The 26,079-nt window shown below is 45.3% G+C and overlaps 1 protein-coding gene across 1 annotated transcript in view; it reads right to left on the reverse strand.

Moving 5' to 3' along the window:
• The window catches only part of myt1b (myelin transcription factor 1b), a 140,527-nt gene extending 122,389 nt beyond the window's left edge, over positions 1–18,138 (reverse strand). Inside the window, exons 1-2 of the mRNA XM_078419123.1 lie at positions 18,095–18,138; positions 1,218–1,269 (exon numbers count right to left, since the gene is read on the reverse strand). Coding sequence (XP_078275249.1) covers positions 1,218–1,251 — 34 coding nt within the window. The 5' untranslated portion in view covers positions 1,252–1,269; positions 18,095–18,138. The remainder of the gene's footprint in view (positions 1–1,217; positions 1,270–18,094) is intronic.
• Positions 18,139–26,079: the final 7,941 nt, after the last annotated feature.

The raw sequence follows: 26,079 nt of genomic DNA on the forward strand, positions 1-26,079 counted from the left end.
GAAATCGGTGTTATATTTTTAAAGTTATTCACATTTTAAAGCTTAAATCTATCTCCTAGGGAGGGACGGGGGGGAGGGAGGGGGTGGAGGGATGGGGGGAGGGAGGGAGGGAGGGGTGAGGAGTGAGGATAAGGGGGGTTGAGGGGGATGGAATGGGGGAGGAGGGGAAGGGGGGGAGGGGAAGGGGACCAAGGGTGGAGGGAGGGGGGGAGGGGAGGGGGGAGAGGGGGGAGAGGGGAGGGGGGGAAAGGAGAGGGTGCTGCACCAATGAAGGAGAGGTATGTGCCCACTTGGTCTAGTTGAAACTAAAACCCAACTTAATGGTTCTTTAGTAGCCTTTTGCAGAGAGTTCTCTGTTATCTTCCATCTGCAAATTCATTGCATTTTATCATAGGCTGCGTATTAGGCAACATTTCCCGTCCATCTGAATTTAAATTCTCTTACTATTCTATCCTGTCGCCCAATGCACAAAACATACTCTGAATACTTATAGTGTTTTCTTTATTTGTCTCATCTGCCAAAAACATTGAGCAGGTTGTCGTGAACTGTAGTGTTGATGTAAATCCTCAGATATAAAGTCAATTCATCGCGCATTGATAACTTTAAAAACTAGTTTCCAAGTTCAAGTGATGTTTTGTCGAGCACCGGGGGGGAGGATGTGTGAATTTGTATAAGGAGTTAAGACGAAGGAAAATACCTCTGTTAGCACAGAGCAGCCAGCTGTGGGATTGACACAAAGACCCAGTGTTCGTACAATCTCCACTTCCTGCAAAAAAAGAAAAACCCTGGCTTTCCCGAGCGCATCAATTATTCAGCTGGGCCACGCATGGATATTTATCGTGGCGATGATTCTAACTGCCCACGAACTGAATATGTCCCCAAATTGTCACCTTGTTTTCAAGCTCGAGCTTCTGAATATCATTTCCCATTTCTCACGCTAAATATTTTACACGACAACACTCTATTTCAAAGCACAAAGCAAAGTAAATGAATCTCGACCCTCACCTTCATTCCTTTGAAGTATTCGGAGGGTGCCACTAATGCATTTTTAAAGTGCTGCTTGCAGTCTCAATAAATAAATATGGAATGAGATTTAAAATAAGCCAATGATTGCTGGCTTCTATATTATTCCCAGACCAAGGCAGCAGCACAACGAATAATGAACAGTGAAATATTTTGTTCTCTGAAGACAATTTGAAGACAAAATCTTTTCTCACCTTGCTGAGTGGCTGTTGATATTGTTGTGCACATCTTTGGTCACATGAGAAGCTGAAAATAATTCATGAAATCAAAAGATTTGAAGCACCACATACTGTGATATTAAAATAACGTAGAAACACACATTGACATTATGTACTTTAGTTTAGTGCAGTTTAGAGATACAAAGTGTAAACAGGCCCTTCGGTCCACCGAGTCCACACCGACCAGCGACCCCCGCACATTAACACTACCCTATACACACTAGGAACAATTTTTACATTTATACCAAGCCATTTAACCTACAGACCTGTACGTCTTAGGAGTGTGGGAGGAAACCGAAGATCTCGAGAAAACCCATGCAGGTCACGGGGAGAACGTACAAACTCTATACAGACAGCACCCGTAGTTGGGATCGAACCCAGGTCTCTGGCGCTGTGAGGCGGCAACTCTACTGCTGCGCCACCGAGCCGCCAATACTTGGGAGTTTTAATAAACTATGCAGAGAAATTCGGGATATGGATTATCAGCAGGCAGATGAGATTGGCTTGGCCTTGACAATTGGGGAGAAGGCAGGAACGGGGTACTGATTGAGAATGATCAGCCATGATCACATTGAATGGTGGTGCTGGCTCGAAGGGCCGAATGGCCTACTCCTGCACCTATTGTCTATTGTCTATTGTTCTATTGTCTATTGACACCATGCCCAATATAGAATTCAAGGGCCGAAGGGCCTGTTCCTGTGCTACAGCATTCTGTTCTATTAGCACCTGCTCATTATACAAGATAATCACCCTGTACATTGAGGTTTATTTCGCACACAACAAAAGCTTTCCACTGTACCTCAGTAAACGCAACAATAAACGAAACTAAATTATTGTGGCATGTACCAAGAGACAGCGAGAATCTTTGTTTTGCATACTATTGATTAGTGAGGGTGTCAAAGGTCATGGGCAGGAGAACGGGGTTGAGAGGGATAAAATAGACCAGCCGTGATTGAATGGTGAAGCTGACTCAATGGGCACCTCCAGATTCAGGGACAGTTTCTTCCCAGCTGTTATCAGACAACTGAACCATCCTACCACAACTAGAGAGTGGTCCTGAACTACGATCTACCTCATTGGTGGCCCTCGGGCTATCTTTGATCGGACTTTGTCTTGCACTAAACGTTATTCCCTTGTCGTGTATGTTTACACTGTGAAAGGCTCGACTGTAATCATGTATTGTCTTTCCGCTGACTGGTTAGCATGCAACAAAAGCTGTACCTTGGTACATGTGACAACAAACTGAACTGCACTGAACTGGCCTATCTCTGCTCCTATGTCTTATGGTCTTAACAGGTTAAATTGGAAAGTACGTCTTGATGCAATAGTATTAAACGCCCAGATTAGCATTTGAAGTGTTTTTTTGTGGGTTTCCGTGTCAAAAATATTCCTCTCATGACAAACACCAACAAAATCAGTTGGTCTGTGTATAAGTTCTAGATGTGTAAAAAATGACCATACTTGCCTGTTATAGAACCACGATGGTTTTCCAAAGTCATTGTTAAAATAAAACTTTCAACTGAATAGTACTTTCAAATAAGAAATGCGAACAAGACAAAATTTAGAGCTGAATAATAAAAGAACCAATTTGAGTTGTCGATTTAGAATTAAGAAGAATTGGCAGTTATGTAGTGTAAATTATGCCCGCATACAACTATAAATTGGTAATAAAAGATTGGTATTTTTGAAAGACACAAAATGCTGGAGTAACTCAATGGGTCAGGCAGCATCTCTGGAGGAAATAGTCTGGTGACCTATTGGGTTGGGATCTTTCTTCAGACTGATTGTTGTAAGGAGAGTCAATGTTGATGTCTTTGATTCTGTCTGAAAAATCCGAAAAATTGCCTGAAGAAGGGTCCCGACCCGAAATGTCACCCATCCATCTTCTCCAGAGATGTTGCCCGACCCTGTCGAGTTACTCCAGCATTCTGTGTTTTTCCTTGGTTAACCAGCATCTGCAGATCCTCGTTTCCACCTGAAAAGTACCAAGTGATCTACACACCCAAATCAACCAAATCCTTGCTTCTGTTTACAAAGTCATTTAGAAGGAATTTAGAAGGATGAGAGGAGATCTTATCGAAACGTATAAGATTATTAAGGGGTTGGACACGTTAGAGGCAGGAAACATGTTCCCAATGTTGGGGGAGTCCAGAACAAGGGGCCACAGTTTAAGAATAAGGGGTAGGCCATTTAGAACTGAGATGAGGAAAAACGTTTTTCAGTCAGAGAGTTGTAAATCTGCGGAATTCTCTGCCACAGAAGGCAGTGGAGGCCAATTCTCTGAATGCATTCAAGAGAGAGCTAGATAGAGCTTTTAAGGATAGTGGAGTCAGGGGGTATGGGGAGAAGGCAGAAACGGGGTACTGATTGAGAATGATCAGCCATGATCACATTGATTGGTGGTGCTGGCTCGAAGGGCCGAATGGCCTCCTCCTGCTTCTATTGTCATGGGGAAAGAACCTTGCTCCTCCCCAACTTCATCAGTCATCGGCAGAAACAAACTTTGTCACCCAGTATCTTTGTAGTTTGTACCAGCATCTGCAGTTATATTCCTACAAATCTTGTCACCCAGCTCTACTTGCGTGTCAATGTGAATATAGTGCCTTTTAAACACAAGTTTTTTCAACTGCATAGCATCGAGAATTTTTTTTTATTTTACTGCAAAAACACAATGTAGGAAAGATTTAATCAAGAACCAGAGGACATATGTTTAAGCTGAGAAGGGAAAGATTTAATAGGAACCCTAGGAACAACTTTTTCACACAGAGGATGGTAGTGTATGGGACAAGATGCCAGAGGAGATATTTGAGGCAGGTACAATAACAGCATTTGAAAGACACTTGACAGGTACATGGATAGGCAAGGTTTAGTGGGGAAGGGTCCAAATGTTGGCAAATGGGACTAGCATAGAGGGGGCATCCTAGTTAACCTGGACTAAGGAGGTGCATGGATGCAGGATAAATGTTCCTCGATGTTGGGGGAGTCCAGAACCAGGGGGGTCACACAGTTCAAGAATAAGGGGTAGGCCATTTAGGACTCAGATGAGGAAAAAAAAAATTCACCCAGAGAGTTGTGAATCTGTGGAATTCTCTGCCACAGAAGGCAGTGGAGGCCAATTCACTGGACGTTTTCAAGAGAGAGTTAGATATAGCTCTTAGGGCTAACGGAATCAAGGGATTATGGGGAGAAAGCAGGAACTGATTGTGAATGATCAGCCATGATCACATTGAATGGAGGTGCTGGCTCGAAGGGCCGGATGGTCTACTCCTGCACCTGTTTTCTATGTTACTAGGGAGCAGTTGGGCTGAAGGGCCTGTTTCCGTGCTGAATGACTCCATGACTCCAAACTGGTCACGCACAGTTTCAAAATAATGTTACATGCAGACAGCGAGCCGGATAGTTATACAGTTTGCTGGACCTCTCCAAAGATTAATCTTATGATCTATGCACCACATTTGGGATATGATCATTTCGCTAATGTTCAAGTTACAATATGAAAAAAAAAAATGTAATTTTCAACTAATAAAAAGTGAAATAAAGTTATAGGAACAAATAGTCAATTATTGGTCGGTGATGAGTTTCTGCGTGACCATAAGTGCAGCAATAGCTCATTTGTATTATGTTTTCAGACCAGATTTAAAATAAATAGGTTTGTCTACTTTTACCGAGGAAATTGTCACCCAGAAGATGAATCCTGAGCCGTTTGACAGGAAGCAAATCACATACTTTAAACCATTAAGGCTGAATCTTCCACTTTTAGGATTCTTTTAGGATGTCACTGAAGATGAGAGATTGCATTTGTAAAAAAAAAAAGAGCTTGTGGGTTTGTAGTGTGTTTGATACGATCAATTAGTTTAATCGGCTAGCTTTAGAGAGCAGTGAAGAACCAATTGTGTTGGCGTGGCCTTAGGATCGGGTTCGGAACATAAAAGGTAAGTACAGTCGATTTTCGTCCCTTAAAAGCATGACTGAGCCACTTGGGTTTGCTGTGAACAGTTGACTCTACTCTTTGAACCCGAGGCCAGCTCTTTATTTAAGATAGAACATAGAAAAGTACAGGCGCAAAGTGCTGGAGTAACTCAGCGAGTCAGGCAGCATCTCTGGGGAAAATGGATAGGTGACGTTTCGGGTTGGAACCCTTTTTTAGTTTAGTTTAGAGATGCATGGCAGAAACAGGCCCTTCGGCCCACCGAGACCACCCCGATCAGCGATCCCCGCACACCAACACTATCCTACACACACTCAGGACAATTTACAATTATACCCAAGCCAATTAACCTACAAACCTGTGCGTCTTTGGAGTGTGGGAGAAAACTGGAGATCCCGGAGAAAACACACGCAGGTCACGGGGAGAACGTGCAAACTCCGTGCAGACAGCGCCCGTAGTCAGGATCGAAACTGGATCTCTGGCGCTGTAAGACAGCAACTCTACCGCTGTGCCACCTTGCACCTGTTCCAATCTGAAGAAGGGCCCCGACCCGAAACATCAACTATCCATTTTCTAAATAGATGCTGCCTGACCCGCTGATTTACTCCAGCATTTTGTGTCCATCTTTTGTGTAAAAAAGCATCTGCAGTTCATTTTTATTGCAGGAAGGTTACAGCACAGGAACAGTTCAGTTGGCCCACAATGTCAGTGTGCAATAGGATACAATGAAACTAACCTCATCGGCCCATCCAATTGCTGCAAAGCCATGTGCCTATCAATGAGCCTCTTAAACACCGCGACCATACCTGCCTCCACCCCCACTCCTGGCAGCCACTTCCAGGCTCCCACCGTCCTGTGTTAAGTAACATGCCCCTGCATATCGTCTTTGCTCCTCTCACCAGAAAGCTATAACCTCTAGCCCTTGACATTTCCACTCTGAGTGTCATTGAATTCAGGTCCCGAAGTGGCTCCAGTGGGATTTGAACCCATGAGCCTATATTTGTAGAGAAAGTGAATCTGTCGGCAAGGTTGTCCAGTAACGCAGAACCCAGAAGGATAGAAAAAGCTGGAGTAACTCAGTGGGACAGGCAGTCTCTCTGGATTCCTTCTTTCCAGGGATGCTGCCTGTCCCGCTGAGTTACTCCAGCTTTTTGTGTCTATCGTCGATTTAAACCAGTATCTGCAGTTCCTTCTTACCCAGAAGGATCGGCGCAAGGGGAGTTCCAGAACCTTCAGGACAGGTTTTATTACATAGAACATTGGGCAGTACAGCACAGTATCAGGCCCTTCGGCCCACAATGTCCGTGCTGAATGTGATGCCGAGACATAAGCAGGGAAACAGGCCCTTTGACCCAATACCTTCATGCCGATTAAGATACCCATCTAAGTTGTTCCCATTTCCCCATGTTCTCCCCAACTCCCTCCAAACCTTGCCCATCCGTGTGCCTGTCCGAGGGTTTTTTAAATACTGTTGTGGTCCCTGCCTCAACCACCTCTGCTGGCAGCTCGTTCTACGTACCCACCACCCTCCGAATGAAAAAGTTGCCCCTCGGGCTCCTATTAAACACCTCCGCTCACTATCAACTGCATCCGCTGTTCCAGGTGTCAACTTCTCTACATCGACGAGACCAAGTGCAAGCTCGGTGATCGTTTCGCTGAACGCTGAACGCCTCCGCTCAGTCTTTCTTAACCATCCTGATTTCCCAGTGGCTCAGCACTTCAACTCCCCCTCCCATTCCCAATCGGACCTTTCTGTCCTGGGCCTCCTCCACTGCCAGAGTGAGGCCCAGCACATCTGCAGTTTTCTTTCCCGCAGGTTCCTATTAAAGTTCTCCCCTCTCTGCTGGTACTTGATTCTCCTACTCATTCCATTGAATGAATTCACAACCAACTCAGCAACACTATAACAGCATAAGTTACCCAGCTGGATAAGGTTGCCCAATAAATGTGTAGGAGACGTGTGCAGTATAAATACTGACACAGACCAAATTTACTTCCAATTGATGTGCTTGTTGTGTGGGTTTGAGGATTAATTCCAGAAGAGCACTGATCCAGAATCTCGATGATTTGATGCAATGTACCAGTAGTGTAAGAAAATAACTGCAGATGCTGGTACAAATCGAAGGTATTTATTTCACAAAATGCTGGAGTAACTCAGCAGGTCAGGCAGCATCTCAGGAGAGAAGGAATGGGTGACGTTTCGGGTCGAGACCCTTCTGAATGCATTCAAGAGTTAGCTAGATAGAACTCTTAAGGATAGCGGAGTCAGGCAATATGGGGAGAAGGCAGGAACAGGGCACTGATTGAGAATGATCAGCCATGATCACATTGAATGGCGGTGCTGGCTCGAAGGGCCGAATGGCCTCCTCCTGCACCTATTGTCTATTGTCACCCATTCCTTCTCTCCTGAGATGCTGCCTGACCTGCTGAGTTACTCCAGCATTCTGTGAAATAAATACCTTGATGCAATGTGCAAGATAACTTGGATACTGCCATAGACTCATAGAGTGATACAATGTGGAAACAGGCCCTTCAGCCCAACTCGCCCACACCGGCCAACATGTCCCAGCTACACTAGTCCCACTTGCCTGCGCTTGGTCCATATCCTTCCAAACCTGTCCTATCCATGTACCTGTCTAACTGTTTCTTAAACGATGGGATAGTCCCTGCCTCAACTACCTCCTCTGTTCCATCCGCCCACCACCCTCTGTGTAAAAAGGTTACCCCTTGGATTCCTATTAAATCTTTTCCCCTTCACCTTGAACCTATGTCCTCTGGTCCCCGATTCCCCTACTCTGGGCAAGAGACCGTGCATCTAGGCAATAAAATGTAGGAAAGTGAGGGCCCTTTCAAAAGCCCTATCAAGTTTGCTAGCCTTGGTAGATACTTTGGAAGGGGGTGGCACGGTGGCGCAGCGGTAGAGTTGCTGCCTTACCGCGCCAGAGACCCGGGTTCGACCCTGACTACGGGTGCTGTCTCTAAGGAGTTTGTACGTTCTCCCTGTGACTGAGTGGGTTTTCTCCGGGTGCTCCGGTTTCCTCCCACACTCCAAAGACGTGCAGGTTTGTAGGCTAATTGTCTGCAGTAAAATTGTAAATTGTCCTGAGTGTTGTAGATTGGTGTTGATGTGCGGGGTGATCGCTGGTCGGCACAGACTTAATGGGCCAAAGGGCATGTTTCTGCACTCTATCTCCAAAGTCTAAAATTAAAGATTAACGGTTTAAACCGGATTAAAACATTCAAACACCAGAGTATTAAACATATTTTATCCAAGGAACCCTTTGGAGAAAATATTATGCAGTCCAGTGACCATCAACTACACTCTGTTATAGCAAGGTATTTATTTCACAAAATGCTGGAGTAACTCAGCGGGTCAGGCAGCATCTCAGGAGAGAAGGAATGGGTGACGTTTCGGGTCGAGACCCATCTTCAGACTGATGTCAGGGGGGCGGGACAAAGGACGGATATAGGTGGAGACAGGAAGATAGAGGGAGATCTGGGAAGGGGGAGGGGAAGAGAGGGACAGAGGAACTATCTAAAGTTGGAGAAGTCCATGTTCATACCACTGGGCTGCAAGCTGCCCAAGCAAAATATGAGGTGCTGTTCCTCCAATTTCCGGTGGGCCTCACTATGGCACTGGAGGTGGGATTTCTCCTCTGTTATAGCAAAGGATGCTGTTAAGCTGGAAAGATTGCAGAGAAGATAATAGTAAAAGGCTTGGATGGAGTGGATGTGGAGAGGATGTTTCCACTAGTGGGAGAGTCTAGGACCAGAGGCCACAGCCACAGAAATGAAGGACATTCTTTTCGGAAGGAGGAGGAGAAATTTCTTTAGTCAGAGGGTGGTGAATCTGTGGAATTCTTTGCCACATGGAGGCCAAGTCAGTGGATATTTTTAAGGCAGTGATAGATAGATTCCAATACAGGTGTCAGAGGTTATGGGGAGAAGGCAGGAGAAGGCAGGAGGGAGAGGTAGATCAGCCATGATCGAATGGCGGAGTAGACTTGATGGGCCGAATGGCCTAATTCTACTCCTATTCTTTTTTACCTTAAGATTTACAAGGATGTTGCCAGCTCTATAGGGAGAGGTTGGGCAGGCTAGGACTTTATTTATTGAAGTGCAGGAGGATGAGCAATAATCTAATATAGAGGTGCATAGAATCATGAGGAGAATAGAGAGGGTAAATGCACAGAGACTTTTACCCAGAGTAGGGGAATCAAGAACCAGAGGACATAGGTTCAAGGTGAGAGGAGCAAGATTTAAAATGGGAAGCTGAGGGCACCTTTTTTCACACAGATGGCGGTGGATAAATGGAACGGGCTGTCAGCGGAGGTGGTTGCGGCAGGTATTCATCACCAGCGGTCACTGGAAGCGAGTGTGACTGTCCTCTCCATAGGGTCGGACGCCTGTGCGTGACTTTGTTTAACGTGGGGAGACTGGTGCACAGACAGCCACCACATGGTCCTTGACAGATCTGGGTCAGGATCCAGTGGCGTGGAGTCCAAGATGACCGGGGACCCTTTTCTGCTGCAGCCTTCATCCATCCGCCTTCCCAGCCGTTGTGACGCTCCACTAAAGTCAGCCGTCACCCTCCGCCTGTTCCACCGTTGAGGTCTTGGTTGGATCGCTCTTTGTCAGGGACCTCCCCCTCGACCTTACAGCCATGGGTGACCCCACCAGGAGCGTAGCTCCAGATAGCGTCGAGGCAGGTACTATAACAATATATAAAAGCCGTTTGGAAAGGTACATGGGTAGGGAAAAGATTTGAGGGATACGGGCCAAAACGCGGTCAGATGGGATTGGCGTAGATGGAGCATCTTGGTCAGCATGGGCAGGTTTGGCCGAAGGGCCTGTTCTCATGTGGTGCCGGTCTGTGACTCTACGCGTTCACCCTTGTGACCTTTCATGGTTGGACAAGTTTGTTTTTAGATATATATTGGCTATATTTAAGAGGGAGTTAGATGTGGCCCTTGTGGCTAAAGGGATCAGGGGGTATGGAGAGAAGGCAGGTACGGGATACTGAGCTGGATGATCAGCCATGATCATATTGAATGGCGGTTCAGGCTCGAAGGGCCGAATGGCCTACTCCTGCACCTATTTTCTATGTTTCTATGTTTCTAGACCACATGATACCACGATGCTCTCTGCCACAACGCAAAAGTCTCGACCAACCTTCCACTTTTTGATGAACAGGTCTGAGAGTAGGTGGGCACAGATGGGATTCCTCCTCTCACAGGCAACCTCCTGACAACTAGGGTGGCACGGTGGCGCAGCGGTAGAGTTGCTGCCTCACAGCGCCAGAGACCTGGGTTCGATCCTGACTACCGGTGCTGTCTGTATAGAGTTTTGAACGCTCTCCCCGTGACCTGCGTGGGCTTTCTCCGGGTGCTCCGGTTTCCTCCCACACTCCAAAGACGTGCAGATTGGTTTGTTAATTGGCCACCAACACAACTAAGAAATTAGACTTTTAAAAAAAAAGTCTTTAAAGAAGTACAGGTTTGTAGGTTAATTGGCTTGGTAAATGTAAAAATTGTCCCTAGTGGGTGTAGGATAGTGTTAGTGTGCGGGGATCGCTGGTCGGCGCGGACCCGGTGGGCCGAAAGGCCCTGTTTCCGCGCTGTATCTCTGAACTAAACTGAACTACTGAAAATGCTAACATTGTTTTTGCGCCAAATTTCTAGAATGAAACATTTCATAGCATATCTTTAATTAAATATTAATAGCTAGGTAATACAAACAATACTATTACTGAACGAACAAAAGTGCTGAGGGGGACATTTAGAAATGCGTCTGATATTTACTTGTGAAAAGAGTGGGTGATTCCACGATGCCCCCTAATTGGAGATTACTGTTCAACGTGAACAGATGCTGAGAGAGGGAACTTGCTTGCAGCATATTATTTTCCATCTGTTTAATTTGGTGGATGCAGGGCTGTGAATTCCCACTCCTGTGTGTCATCCATGCCTGAAATGCTGGATCGTGGCAACAGTTCAATGCGGAGAAAAGTAAATGCTTGGTTCTAAACCTCCGCGGAGTTGCTCTCCAGAACAAGGGGTGGGACAGTGTTCCAGATGAACGCACACACCTCAGTCTGAAGAAGGGTCTCGACCCCGAAAACACCACCCATTCCTTCCCGCCTGAGATGCTGCCTGTCCCGCTGAGTTACTCCAGCGTTTTGTGTCTACCTTCGATTTAAACCAGCGTCCGCAGTTTCTTTCCTACCCACACCTCCACCCTGGCCACGGTCTCATCTCACTCCTGCCGCGGGGAAGAAGGTCCAGGAGCCTGAAAACCGTGACCACCAGGTTCAAGAACAGTGACAATAGACAATAGGTGCAGGAGGAGGCCATTCGACCCTTCGAGCCAGCACCGCCATTCAATGTGATCATGGCTGATCATCCCAACAACCACCAGGCTCTTGAACACGACAAACTCCAACTAAACTCCGAACTACAAACTGCCTTGAACAGGCAACTGAACCATCCGACCCACAACTAGAGAGCAGTCCAGAACTACTATCGACTTCATCGGAGATCCTTGGACTCTCTTTGATCGGACATTACTGGCTTTACCTTGCACTAAACGTCATTCACTTTATTCCCTTTATCATGTATCTGTACACTGTGGACGGTTCAATTGGAATCACGTATTGTCTTTCCGCTGACTGGATAGCACGCAGCGAAAGCTGTTCACTGTACCTCGGTACACGTGACAATAAACTAAACCTAAACTCTAAATTGCACTCGGAACATGAAGGAGGTGTCAATAAACAATAGACAATAGGTGCAGGAGTAGGCCATTCAGCCCTTCGAGCCAGCACCGCCATTCAATGCGATCATGGCTGATCACTCTCAATCAGTACCCCGTTCCTGCCTTCTCCCCATACCCCCTCACTCCGCTATCCTTAAGAGCTCTATCCAGCTCTCTCTTGAAAGCATCCAACGAACTGGCCTCCACTGCCTTCTGAGGCAGAGAATTCCACACCTTCACCACTCTCTGACTGAAAAAGTTCTTCCTCATCTCCGTTCTAAATGGCCTACCCCTTATTCTAAAACTGTGGCCCCTTGTTCTGGACTCCCCCAACATTGGGAACATGTTTCCTGCCTCTAATGTGTCCAATCCCCTAATTATCTTATATGTTTCAATAAGATCCCCCCTCATCCTTCTAAATTCCAGTGTATACAAGCCTAATTGCTCCAGCCTTTCAACATACGACAGTCCCGCCATTCCGGGAATTAACCTAGTGAACCTACGCTGCACGCCCTCAATAGCAAGAGTATCCTTCCTCAAATTTGGAGACCAAAACTGCACACAGTACTCCAGGTGCGGTCTCACCGGGGCCCGGTACAACTGTAGAAGGACCTCTTTGCTCCTATACTCAACTCCTCTTGTTGTGAAGGCCAACATTCCATTGTCATTGTTGTTGCTTTGCATTATATTGCTGGTTTTAGATATCAAACTTCTTTCTGTGGTTTATTATGGTATCCACAGAGTACTGTCTTTACATACCTGTTGTGCTGCTGCAAGGAAGACTTTAATTGTTCCGTTTCAAGACATAGGACGATAAAACGCTCTTGACTTTACTCCTCTTGTGAAATTGCACTTAACAAGTCACTTGCAGATCAGTAACAAAAACAAAATTTCCAACAATCTTTTTGCAAATATTCTGAATGCTTCTGAATTATTTATTGCTATAAGACATCCAAAGAATCCTGATTTGTGGAAAATATACTCAACTGAGAAGTTTGTGCTGAATATTATTCTTTAAGCAGTTAAATGTGCTTTCAGTTCAAGAGAACCAAGAGGACAAATGGGACAAAGAAATTCTTACTTACAGTCTTGTCACAGGTACAGACAATATATATATATATTTTTTAATTCAATAAATTAATAACTAATACTAATGCAAAACACAAAGTTGGTAGTGCAGCCAAGGACAGTGCATTGGTTCATAGTTGCTGAGGTTGGTGTTGTGCATTAGATTTAGATTTAGAGATACAGCGCGGAAACAGGCCCTTCGGCCCACCGAGTCCGCGCCGCCCAGCGATCCCCGCACACTAACACTATCCTACACACACTAGGGGACAATTTTTACATTTACCCAGTCAATTAACCTACATACCTGTACGTCTTTGGAGTGTGGGAGGAAACCGAAGATCTCGGAGAAAACCCACGCAGGTCACGGGGAGAACGTACAAACTCCGTACAGACGGCGCCCGTAGTCAGGATCGAACCTGAGTCTCCGGTGCTGCATTCGCTGTAAGGCAGCAACTCTACCGCTGCGCCACCATGCAATGTTCAATGGCCTGATGGTTGTTGGGAGAGAAGCTGTTCCTGAACCTGGAAGTCACAGTTCTCAGACCCCTGCACCATCTTCCCGATGGGAGGAGTGGAATGAGAGCGTGGCCAGGGTGGAGCGGGTCTCTGATGATGCTAGAAACATAGAAACATAGAAAATAGGTGCAGGAGGAAGGAGGCCATTTGGCCCTTCGAGCCAGCACCGCCATTCATTGTGATCACGGTTGATCGTCCACAATCAGTAACCCGTGCCTGCCTTCTCCCCATATCCCTTGATTCCACTAGCCACGAGAGCTCTATCTAACTCTCTTTTAAATTCATCCAATGGATTGGCCTCCACTGCCCTCTGTGGCAGAGAATTCCCCACGGCTGGAAGCCTTTTTGAGGCAGCGCCTCTTGTAGATCCCTTCGATGGTGGGGGTGTCAGTCTCTGTGATGGACCTTCGATGGCGGGGGTGTCAGTCTCTGTGATGGACCTTCGATGGCTGGGGGGTCAGTCTCCGTGATGGACCTTCGATGGTGGGGGTGTCAGTCTCTGTGAAGGACCGGGCAGTGTCCACCACTCTGTATCTTCATAATTCTTGGCCGTTGGAGTTGGCGAACCAGGGCATGATGCAACCTGCGTGCCATGTAGCGCGATCCCGTAGAGGCTCAATGGACTAGTCATCAGCATTCCGAGACACTGCAAGCTTCTGAGGAAGTTGCAGCATTATAAGGACCTGTGGAGCCACTGTGGCGTTAGATGAATTGTAATGGACCCTGATCCTAGTCACAGCCTCTCTTAACATTCCCTAGTGCTGAGGAACCGAACACGTCTGGGTTTCACTGACTAACTCCATGTGAGGAGCAGCAGAGGTCTGTTGTGGAAGCACCAACATCTGAAACTCAAGACCTATGTGCACGTGCAGTCAGAGGAAGTGCAGGTACCTGTCCACATTCTCCAGAGATGCTGACTGACCCTCTCAGTTACTCCGGCACCTTGTACCTGTCCACGTTCTCCAGAGATGCTGCCTGACCCTCTCATTTACTCCAGCACTTTGTACCTGTCCACGTTCTCCAGAGATGCTGCCTGACCCTCTCAGTTACTCAATAGACAATAGTCAATAGGTGCAGGAAGAGGCCATTCGGCCCTTCGAGCCAGCACCGCCATTCAATGTGATCATGGCTGATCATTCCCAATCAGTACCCCATTCCTGCCTTCTCCCCATACCCCCTGACTCCGCTATCCTTAAGAGCTCTATCTAGCTCTCTCTTGAATGCATTCAGAGAATTGGCCTCCACTGCCTTCTGAGGCAGAGAATTCCACAGATTCACAACTCTCTGACTGAAAAAGATTTTCCTCATCTCAGTTCTAAATGGCCTACCCCTTATTCTTAAACTGTGGCCCCTTGTTCTGGACTCCCCCAACATTGGGAACATGTTTGCTGCCTCTAACGTGTCCAACCCCTTAATAATCTTATACATTTCGATAAGATCTCCTCTCATCCTTCTAAATTCCAGTGTATACAAGCCTAGTCGCTCCAGTCTTTCAACATATGACAGTCCCGCCATTCTGGGAATTAACCTAGTAAACCTACGCTGCATGCCCTCACTCCAGGACTTTGTACCTGTCCACGTTCTCCAGAGATGCTGCCTGACCCTCTCAGTTACTCCAGCACTTTGTACCTGTCCATGTTCTCCAGAGATGCAGCCTGACCCACTAAGTTACACCAGCACTTTGTTTTCTACGCAAGATTCCAGCATCTGCAGTTTTTTAAAAAACTTTACAGACTGACTTACCTGGGGAAAGGTGAATTCCTGCTGTCCATTTCAGAGCCACTGGTCACAGCCGTTACTATTTGGTCATTTAACCTGCATTTGCCAGTAATTTAGTTTAGTTTAGTTTAAAGTTAGGTGCATTGAGGTACAGTGAAAAGCTTTGTTGTCGTGTGCTATCCAGACATCAGAAAGACTGTACATGATTACAATCGAGCCTGACACAGAGCACAGATGCAGGGGAAAGGGAATAACATTTAGTGCAAGATAAAGTCAAGTAAAATGTGTAGGAAATAACTGCAAATCTCCCTGCAGACATACCTGATCTCCCGGTGGTTCAGCACTTCAACTCCCCCTCCCATTCCCAATCTGACCTTTCTGTCCTGGGCCTCCTCCATTGTCAGAGTGAGGCCCAGCGCAAATTGGAGGAACAGCACCTTATATTTCGCTTGGGCAGCTTACACCCCAGCGGTATGAACATTGACTTCTCTAACTTCAGATAGCCCCTGCTTTCCCTCGCTCCCCATCCCCTCCCCCTTCCCTGTTCTCCCACCAGTCTTACTGTCTCCGACTACATTCTATCTCTGCCCCGCCCACTCCACTGATATCAGTCTGAAGAAGGGTCTCGACCCGCAACGTCACCCATTCCTTCTCTCCAGAGATGCTGCCTGTTCCGCTGAGTTACTCCAGCATTTTGTGGAGTCATTCAAAGTCCAATTAAGATAGTTCGTGGGTCTAGATGTGTAGGAGGGAACTGCAGATGCTAGTTTAAACCGAAGATAGACCCAAAAAGCTGGGGTAACTCAGTGGGACAGGCAGCATCTCAGGAGAGAAGGAATGGGTGACGTTTCGGGTCGAGACCCTTCTTCAGACTGGTTAGGGATAAGGGAGACGAGAGTTATAGACGACGATGTAGAGAGATAAAGAACAATGAATGACAGATCTGCAAAAAAGTAACGATGATAAAGGAAACAGGGCATTGTTGGCTGTTGGGTGAAAACGAGAAGCTGGTGCGACTTGGGTGGGGGAGGGATAGATCGGGACTGCTCTCTACTTGGTGATAGGACAGTTCGGTTGTCCGATAACAGCTGGGAAGAAGCTGTCCCTGAATCTGGAGGCGTGCGATCTCACACCACTGTACCATCAGCAGCAACTTCAACGCTCGAATCCTTTTGAAGTGCCCTGCGATATTTTGTTCATTTCAGTAGTAGTATTTCTGTCAGTGACAGCTGCACAAAGCTTCTCGTGTAGATCACAAAACGCAAGTCAGAGCGAAGGAGCTGTGATTAAATATTCATCAAAACACAGAGTGCTGGAGGAACTCAGCGGGTCAGGCAGCATCTGTGGAAGGAATGGACAGGCGACATTTCAGGTCGGGACCCTTCTTCAGGCAGGGAACACCTCCCGCACTAGTTTCCACTCGTGGGAGAGCTTTGGACCAGAGGGCACAGCCTCAGAAAAAGAGGACGTACATTTAGAAAGGAGATGAGGAGGAATTTATTTAGTCAGAGGGTGGTAAATATGTGGAATTCATTGCTGCAGGTGGCTGTGGAGGCCAAGTCAATGGATATTTTTTAAGGCAGAGATAGATAGATTCTTGATTAGTACGGATGTCAGGGGTTATGGGGAGAAGGCAGGAAAATGGTGTTGAGAGGGAAAGATAGATCAGTCATGATTGAATGGGGGAATGGACTTGATGGGCCGAAAAGGCTAATTCTGCCCCTATAATGTATGAACTTGTGTCCCCAAACACAAAGTGCTGGTGGAAGTCAGTGGGTCAGGCAGCATCTGAAGAGAGAATGGACAGATGAAGTTTCGGGTCAGTACCCTTCTTCACACTAGGAAGTCCTTCTGCAGTTCCTTGGGTCCCTGGATTCTTCCAGCACTTTGTGTTTTACTGAAGATTCCAGCACCTGCAGTTTCATGTGTTGCCTGATGAGATATTCCCTTGTCTACCACACGAGGCAAGTGTGTTTAGCTCCTTCCTTACAATCTTCGGAAATACATGACTGTCGTAAGGATTGCCTGCGACAACATTTCCCGATTTGAAGTACCCTTAAAAATCTACATCCTAAATTGGGGGAGCATAGTAAAAAATAAAAAAAACTCCAAAATGCTGGAGTAACTCAGCGAGACAGGCAGCATCTCTGGAGAGAAGGAATGGGTGACATTTCGGGTCGAGACCCTTCTTCAGACTGATCAAACCGGCATCTGTAGTTCTTTACCACACATAGTAAAAATTGTTATTGACAATTCGGAATCAAGGGATATGGAATGTGGAATCAAGGGCTAACAGAATCAAGGGATATGGGGAGAAAGCAGGAACGGGGTACTGATTTTGGATGATCAGCGATGATCACATTGAATGGCGGTGCTGGCTCGAAGGGCCGAATGGCCTACTCCTGCACATATTTTCTATGTTTCTATGTTTAATCCTATTTGTGATTTGTAAAGGAAAACTGCTCTTTAACTAAATCTGTTCAACTGTTCAATCCTATCTGTCAACTTCCATGGAATCGAGCAAGTTAAATTTTCACACAGCTCACGTTGCTATTGTTTTACAAGTAATTGCCAATGATAAACTGTTACATTGAAACTGCCTAGGCTGCTTTGTAAGCAGGAGTGTAGGAAAAAAATAGATGAACGTTAAATCAAAGTTGTCGGACTGCGCTTACTGAAACCAACATTGCAGCTTAAACTAGCACGGCAACACCAGTCAAAATGCACTCTTTACAATCTCTCGGTACATTCTGTGAATGTATGTCACATTATGGAGAGCCGAGGATCAAGGACTATCCCTGACAAAATCCGCTGGTCCAATCCGACAATCAAATCCACCAACACCGGCAAAACGAAAAATAACATGACTCACCTTTTAATGCACAGTTACGACTGAATTTACTGTGTTAATTCCGTACAAGTAGCTTCTTATGCTGGCATAAGCGCAGTGCTGTGAAAGTGGATCACCGCTAGAATGTACGAACTGATTCAATAAGCCAGCTCCTCTCGCACTCTTGCTGGCTGGTCCATTGCCAAATTCACCAGCTTCTGCCTGACAGACAGACCTCTCTGCTAACGCCGAGCCCTGTTATAGGGCTAGACAGCCCGTGCTGTTGGGTAGGCAGGTCAGCTTCAACAGACTTTATCATTCCCTATGCTTCGACCCAACAGATTTATCTTCAATTTTACAAAATCGCTGACACATATTCGCAACGTTCAGTCTGAGACAACTTGATAAACTGAACCACTGATGGAAAGATGACATTTTTGCCCTCTGTAACAACGGCACCTAGTTATGAATAAATTACTAATGTTTTAAACGAGCATCAACACTTAAAGATTTGACTCAAATCAAAAATTACTACTCTGCTTTTGGTAACAAAATACATTTAAACTTAATGTTGTACGACATTGTACTTGAGTTTGACTTGCTTATATCTATGCCAGGTACATATGACCTGTTTGGACTGCATGCAAAACAAAGCTTCTCACTGTATATCTGACAATAATGAACCTAAACCTAAAATTTCTGCCGTCGTGCTGAAGTAACTCAGCGGGTTGGGCAGCATCTCTGGAGAACGTGGATAGGTGACGTTTCGGATCAGGAGAAAGGTGGAATCTTTCTGAAATGTGGTCTATCCATGTTCTCCAGAGTTGCGGTATGACCCGCTGAGTTACTCCAGCACTTTGTGTGTCTTTCCTTTTGTAAATCAACATCTGCAGTTCCTTGCAACAGAGTTTCCAGACTCAATTAAGTAGTATAAAATGCCGTGAAATAAAATCAAGAACATGTCGGGAATAGTCAGCAGGCACACACTATTTTTAGCAGACACACACACTATTTTTATTTCAGATTTACAGCATCTGCAATATTTAGATTTATTAATGAAAATCATTGTCTTGAAATTACTTTGTGGGATAGTCATAGAGTCATAGAGTGATACAGTGTGGAAACAGGCCCTTCGGCCCAACTCGCCCACACCGGCCAACAATGTCCCAGCTACCCTAGTCCCACTTGCCTGCACTTGGTCCATAACCTTCCAAACCTGTCCTATCCATGTACCTGTCCAACTGTTTAGGGATATGAATGCAACAAAACTGGAAATGCCTCCCATCATTACTGTAGTGAGATATTTATCTCCAAGGAATTAATACCACAATGAAAATAATATGGAAATTAATTCCAGGCAGTCACAGTTAGTGTGAGTGTGGCAGGGCCTTGCAAGATAATTTCAGAGCCATTGTATTACAGCATATCATAAGATGGATGATTAGAATCAAAGAATCAATGTAATTATCAGTAAAATAACACTGCTATAATCTATTTAAGTAAGCCCTTTTTTTCAAAATGAAAAATATGTAAAAATGGGTTTATCAAAAGAAAATGTCAACTCACATTTAGTGTATAATTAAGTACACGGACACCAAGCTTTGAAAACGTGATGCATTAACAGGCCCAATTACATGCTTTGGTAATGGTAATGTATTGACTGATTTTAGGAACATTTCTTTAAAGGGAGAAAACTTAATGGCTGAGTACATGGAACATTTGAAACAGTAAGGCATAGAAACGGGTCTTTCGGCCCACAATGTCTGTGCTGAACATGGTGCTAGACCAACCTTTATAGACGCAAAGTGCTGGAGTAACTCAGCGGGACAGGCAGCATCTCTGAAGAGAAGGAATGGGTGACGTTTCGGGTTGAGACCCTTCTTCAGACCTGAAACGTCACCCATTCCTTCTCTCCAGAGATGCTGCCTGCCCCGTTGAGTTACTCCAGCTTTTTGTGTCTACCTTCGGTTTAAACCAGCATCTGCAGTTCCTTCTTACAACCTTTATCTGTCTGCACATAATCCATATCCCACTATTCCCTGCATATCCATGTGCCTATCCACAAGTCACGTAAACACCACAACCAGAGAGCAGTGCTGAACTACTATCTACCTCATTGGTGACCCTCGGACTATCCTTGATTGGACTTTACAGGCCTTACCTTGCACTAAACGTTATTCCCTTAACATGTATCTATACACTGTACATGGATCGATTGTAATCATGCGTGGTGTTCCCTCTGTCAGGTTAGCACGCAACAAAAGCTTTTCACTGTACCTCGGTACACGTGACAATAAACTCAACTGAACTGAACTATTGCATCTGCCTCCACCACCACCAGCCCGGCAGCACGTTCCAGCACTCACCATCCTCAGTGTAAAAAACCCGCTCATCTCCTTTAAACTTTGTCCCTCTCACCTTAAAGTTATGCCCGCTCGCTTTTGATCAGTCCATCCTGGGGAAAATCCAGTCGGATTTCCATTTGTGAACACTGCAGCGTATTGTGTTGACGTTTGGTGGCTGGTGATGTTTTAGCTTTTTTTTCGTAGTTCAGTTTTGGAGTTCAGTTTAGTTTATTATCCCGTGTACCGAGGTACAGTGAAAAGCTTTTGTTGCGGGCTAACCATTCAGCGGAAAGACAATACATGATTACAATTGAGCCATGTACAGTGATTTGTTGGTTTAAATCTTTAACCTCAGGGCAAAACCTCTGTGCTGTTTAAATTTAGTTGATCTTAAAAAGATTAAATGTAAAACAAAATGTGTCCAGTTCCTTACCTTCAGTTCCATTCAATATAAAAATTAGCTTTCGAGTTCTCAAATGCCTTCGGTTTTTCACTAATTGCAGTTTTCTGAATGCAGGTTTCATGGGATGTTGCCAAGATTATCACGACAGGTTTCTTACCATTTTTCATGTTGGCCTAAAAAAACAAGGAAGAAAAGTTATTATCTCAATTGTAGATGTGGACCATGTTAACTACTTTTAAACAAGCTGAATTTAATCAAGCTGACAAATATTCTACCTCACATTTGCCATTTTTTGCAAAAGGAAAATTTTAAAATAAGTAATATTTGGTGCGCCCTTGGGGTGTGGGAGGAAACCGGAACACCCGGAGACAACCCGGGCAGTCGCAGGGAGAACGTACAAACTCCGTACAGACAGCACCCGTAGTCAGGATCAAACCCGGGTCTCTGGCGCTGTAAGGCAGCAACTCTACCGCCACACAAGTGCTGGGACCCTTTTTCGGTCTGAAGGAAGATCCCGACCTGAAACATCATTTGTCCATGTTCTCCACAGATGCTGCCTGACCCGCTGAGTTATTCCAGCACTCTGTGAAACGTCACCTATCCATGTTCTCCACAGATGCTGCCTGACCCGCTGAGTTACTCCAGCACTCTGTGTCCTTTTCTCATTGTTTGGAGCTACTAATTTACGCAAAAGCCTTTGCATCTGAAAGAAATCCATACCACTCTCTGTGGATTTCTGCAACTTGGGAAAAAAACTGCAGCGTGCACCAAATACCTCCACAGTCACAGCGACTGCTGAAATAAACAATTAATAATTAAGCATAAATAGCAGACTCTGGCTTTGCGTTGTGCTGATGAAGGATGCTGCCTGCTGCTGAACGCTGATCAGCTACAGCTCCAGGACACACTGTCATGCAGAGCACTGAGCTCCCAAACGGGGCGGCACGCTGGTGCAGCGGTAGAGTTGCAGCCTCACAGCGCCAGAGACCCGCGATCGATCCTGACCACGGGTGCTGTCTGCACGAAGTTTGTACGTTCACCCTGTGACCTGCCTGGGTTTTCTCCGGGTGCTCCGGTTTCCTCCCACACTCCAAAGTCATACACGTTTTTTGGGGTTAATTGGCTTGGGGTGTAAATGTAAATTATGCCTAGTGTGTGTAGGGTAGTGTTAATAGACAATAGACAATAGGTGCAGGAGGAGGCCATTCGGCCCTTCGAGCCAGCATTGCCATTCACTGTGATCATGGCTGATCATCCACAATCAGTACCCTGTTCCTGCCTTCTCCCCATATCCATTGACTCCGCTATTTTTAAGAGCTCTATATAACTCTCTCTTGAAAGTATCCAGAGAATTGGCGTCCACTCCCTTCTGAGGCAGAGAATTCCACAGATTCACAACTCTCTGAGTGAAAAAGTTCTTCCTCATCTCCGTTCTAAATGGCCTACCCCTTATTCTTAAATGGTTAGTGTGCGGGGATCGCTGGTCGGTGCGGACTCGGTGGGCCGAAGGGCCTGTTTGCGGGTTGTATCTCTAAACTAAACTGATGTTTTCTCACACTGAGTAAAAAGGTGCATCTAAATCGAACATGGGAATTTGAACAGGGCAATCTAAATGCGTTCTCCTACGAAATATACAACTCCTTAAACAGCTTTAATAATCGGTTTTAAGTGCATTATTTAATAAAAATTTTAAGAAAGTCTTCCCAACCGCATAACTCAGACACAGATAACTGCAAGCCAATTATGCAGAACAGCACTGCCAGCAACCTTGTGAACATCAGCTGATGGTGAAAACTGTGAAAGGTTACTGCCTGACTTTCTGCCACCCAATGACAATAATACAGTCCATTCAAAAGCGTTTGAAAACTCTTTTTCACAGCTTCAGAATGCACAGATGATATCACACGCAAGTTTAAGTAACTGAATGGAGCAGTGTACAAACTAGTGTCAATACTGCAATAGAAATTACTCCACATAGTGCTGGAGTAACTCAGCGGGTCAGGCAGCATCTCTGGAGAACATGCATCAGCGATGTTTCAGGTTGGGACCCTTCTCCAGTTTTAAGAAGGTAACCGACCCGAAATGTCAGTAACCATGTTCACCAGAAACGCTGCCTGCCTTGCTGAGTTACTCCAGCACTTTGTGTCTTTTTTTTTATAAACCAGCATCTGCATTTCTTTGTTTCTATAGAGAATCCTCCAAGCTGCTCCCCCTTCGGTCCACTGAGTTCACGCCGACCATCAATCGCCCGCACACTAGTTCAACATGATCCCACTTTCACATCCTACACACCAGGGCCAATTTACAGAAGCCAATCAACCTACAAACCCGCACGTCTATAAAATGTGGGAGGAAAGCTAATGGCATGTTGGCCTTCATAACGAGAGGATTCGAGTACAGGAGTAAAGAGGTCCTTCTGCAGTTGTACAGGGCCCTGGTGAGACCACATCTGGAGTATTGTGTGGAGTTTTGGTCTCCTAATTTGAGGAAGGACATCCTTGCTATTGAGGCAGTGCAGCGTAGGTTCACGAGGTTAATCCCCGGGATGGCGGAACTGTCATATGAGGAAAGATTGGAAAGACTGGGCTTGCATTCACTGGAGTTTAGAAGGATGAGAGGGGATCTTATAGAGACGTATAAAATTATAAAAGGACTAGACAAGATAGATGCAGGAAAAATATTCCCAATGTTGGGGGAGTCCGGAACCAGGGGCCATCGTCTATGAATAAAGGGGAGGCCATTTAAAACTGAGGTGAGAAGACACTTTTTCACCCAGAGTTGTGAATTTGTGGAATTCTCTGCCACAGAGGGCAGTGAAGGCCGATTCACTGGATGAATTTAAAAGAGAGTTAGATAGAGCTCTAGGGGCTAGTGGAATCAAGGGATATGGGGAGAAGGCAGGCACGGGTTACTGATTGTGGATGATCAGCCATGATCACAATGAATGGCGGTGCTGGCTCGAAGGGCCAAATGGCCTCCTCCTGCACCTATTGTCTATTGTCTACCGCTGTGCCACTGCCCCGACCTTATATGTCGTTCCAGATTCTGCTGCGTGAAGAAATTGCCCCTGAGGTCTGTGTTAAATCTTGTCCCCCTGACCTTAAAATTGAATAGAGTGTAGCCAAGTGCGGCTTTGAACAAACCTGGCACCTGTGTCCTAACCCAACAGTCAACACCATGGGCATAGATTCTATGTTCTCATCGAGTCATAGATCCATACAACATGGAAACAGGCCCTCTGGACCAACTTGCCCACACCAACCAACATGTCCCATCCGCACTAGTCCAACCTGCCTTAGTGTGGCCCATGTATATCCTTCTAAACCTAACCATGTACCTGTCTAAATGTTTTCTAAACGTTGCAATAGCACCTGCCTCAACTACCTACTCAGGCAGCTCATTCCAAACACCCACCACCCTTTGTGTGAAAAAGTTACACCTCGGGTTCCTATAAATTCTTTCTCCCCGCCACCTTAAACCTATGTCTTCTGGTTCTCAATTCCCCTACTCTGGGCAAGAGACCCGATCCATTCCTTTCATGATTTTGTACACAAAATCTTTTGCGTTCTTTACAACTTTAAATTGGGAACTTAAATTTAATGTCGGGACAGAAAGAAATATTTGGAAAACTGGGTTTCTTTGCTTTTGAATTTTCCCGATAACATGGGGAGATTTACAAAGTTTCTCTACGGTGTCATATGGACAGGAGGCTAATTTGGACGCTATTTAATGAATAAACATGAAAGGCTGGGATTTAATTATATTACAGATACGCACATAATGTACTTCCAAAATTCTCCAATCTTTCAAGGCATGAAATTGGTTATTGTATAAATTATGGCTATGACTGACTTCAGCAAGGAATGGAATCCATATCTGTTTACTTGATAAAATTAAAATGAAATAACTCTTAGACAGACACAAAGTGCTGGAGTAGCTCAGTGGGTTAGGCAGCATCTCTGGAGAAAAGGGATGGGTGACCTTTTGGGTTGGGACCCTTCTTTAGCCTGTACTCCTGCACTTTGTGTCTATCTTTGGTATAAACCAGCATCTGCAGTCCTTTGCTTCAGAAACAACGTTTTGGTTGGAGTTCCTTTGCCATTTGTTGTTTTTGCACTGTTCAGATTTTGCAACAGGAAAATAAAACTAAAAGCCCAAAATATACAATGAAATTTCAGGAGAGAGCATTACATTAAACAGATATAAAAGGTAATCAAACGTTAAAATATTTGATATTTGTTTGTTTTGGGTCAAGAAAGTGGTTATTTCATCTATGTACTAAAACTCTCGTTTGTTCGTTTGTTTGTTCCTGAACAACAGCCAAAACGGTACACGGTAGCGCGACTATTTACGGCCCACCTTACTTACCGTCGTCCCTTTGGTGCTAATGGAAGACGTTTCATTGAAATCGAAATGTAATTTATTCACATTTTAAAGTTTAAATCTATCTCCTAGGGAGGGAGGGGGGGAAGGGAGGGGGTGGGCTGAGGGGGATGGAATGGGGGGGAAGGGGAAGGGGGGAGGGGAGTGGGGGTGGAGGGATGGGGAGGGGGAGGGGGAGAGGGAGAGGGGAGGGGGTGAGGAGAGGGTGCTGCACCAAAGCAGGAAAGATTTGGTCCCAACGGGTTCACTTGGTCTAGTTTTCTCTTAAATTGCAGCTCCCAAAAAGCCCACAAAACATGTTAAATTGGGAACTTAAATTCAGCGTCAGAAAATAAAGAAATACTTGGAAAACTGCGTTTCTTTTCTCCTGCACTTCCTCGATAACATTGTAAAATTAAAAAAAGTTAACATAACGCAGTCAGAGAAAGTTTTTAAAACAGTGAAATTTAAAAAAAACTTAACATCATCCAGTCAGCAAAACTGCAAGTTTTAAAATTTTCTGGAAATGATCAGGAAATTTCAAAGGGAAAGAAATCCAATTTTTGCAAATATTCCTCTCCTTACTGACACTAAATTTAAGTTCCCAATTTCAATTTGTAAAGGGCAAAGAATGTCCACAAAGGGGCTTCACTCTTGGGCTGGGACACAGATGCCAAGTCTGTCCAGAGTCACACTGCCTACATTCTACTCAATTTTGCTTTGTCTGATCGCTCAATAAAAAGCACTTATTTTAAGTCTTGTGACTCTGCAGTGAAGTTAAATTACGACTTTGTGCGACTCTCACAAGTGTTGCATGACACCATCACGGGATGTGGAATGGGAGAGAGTTTCACGCTTGGCACAAGAGCACCCAAAAACCTGTCCTATTTTCCTGGAGTTGATAAATAATTTGAGTG

Source organism: Rhinoraja longicauda, chromosome 22 (genome assembly GCF_053455715.1).
Source record: "Rhinoraja longicauda isolate Sanriku21f chromosome 22, sRhiLon1.1, whole genome shotgun sequence".
Taxonomy (NCBI): domain Eukaryota; kingdom Metazoa; phylum Chordata; class Chondrichthyes; order Rajiformes; family Arhynchobatidae; genus Rhinoraja; species Rhinoraja longicauda.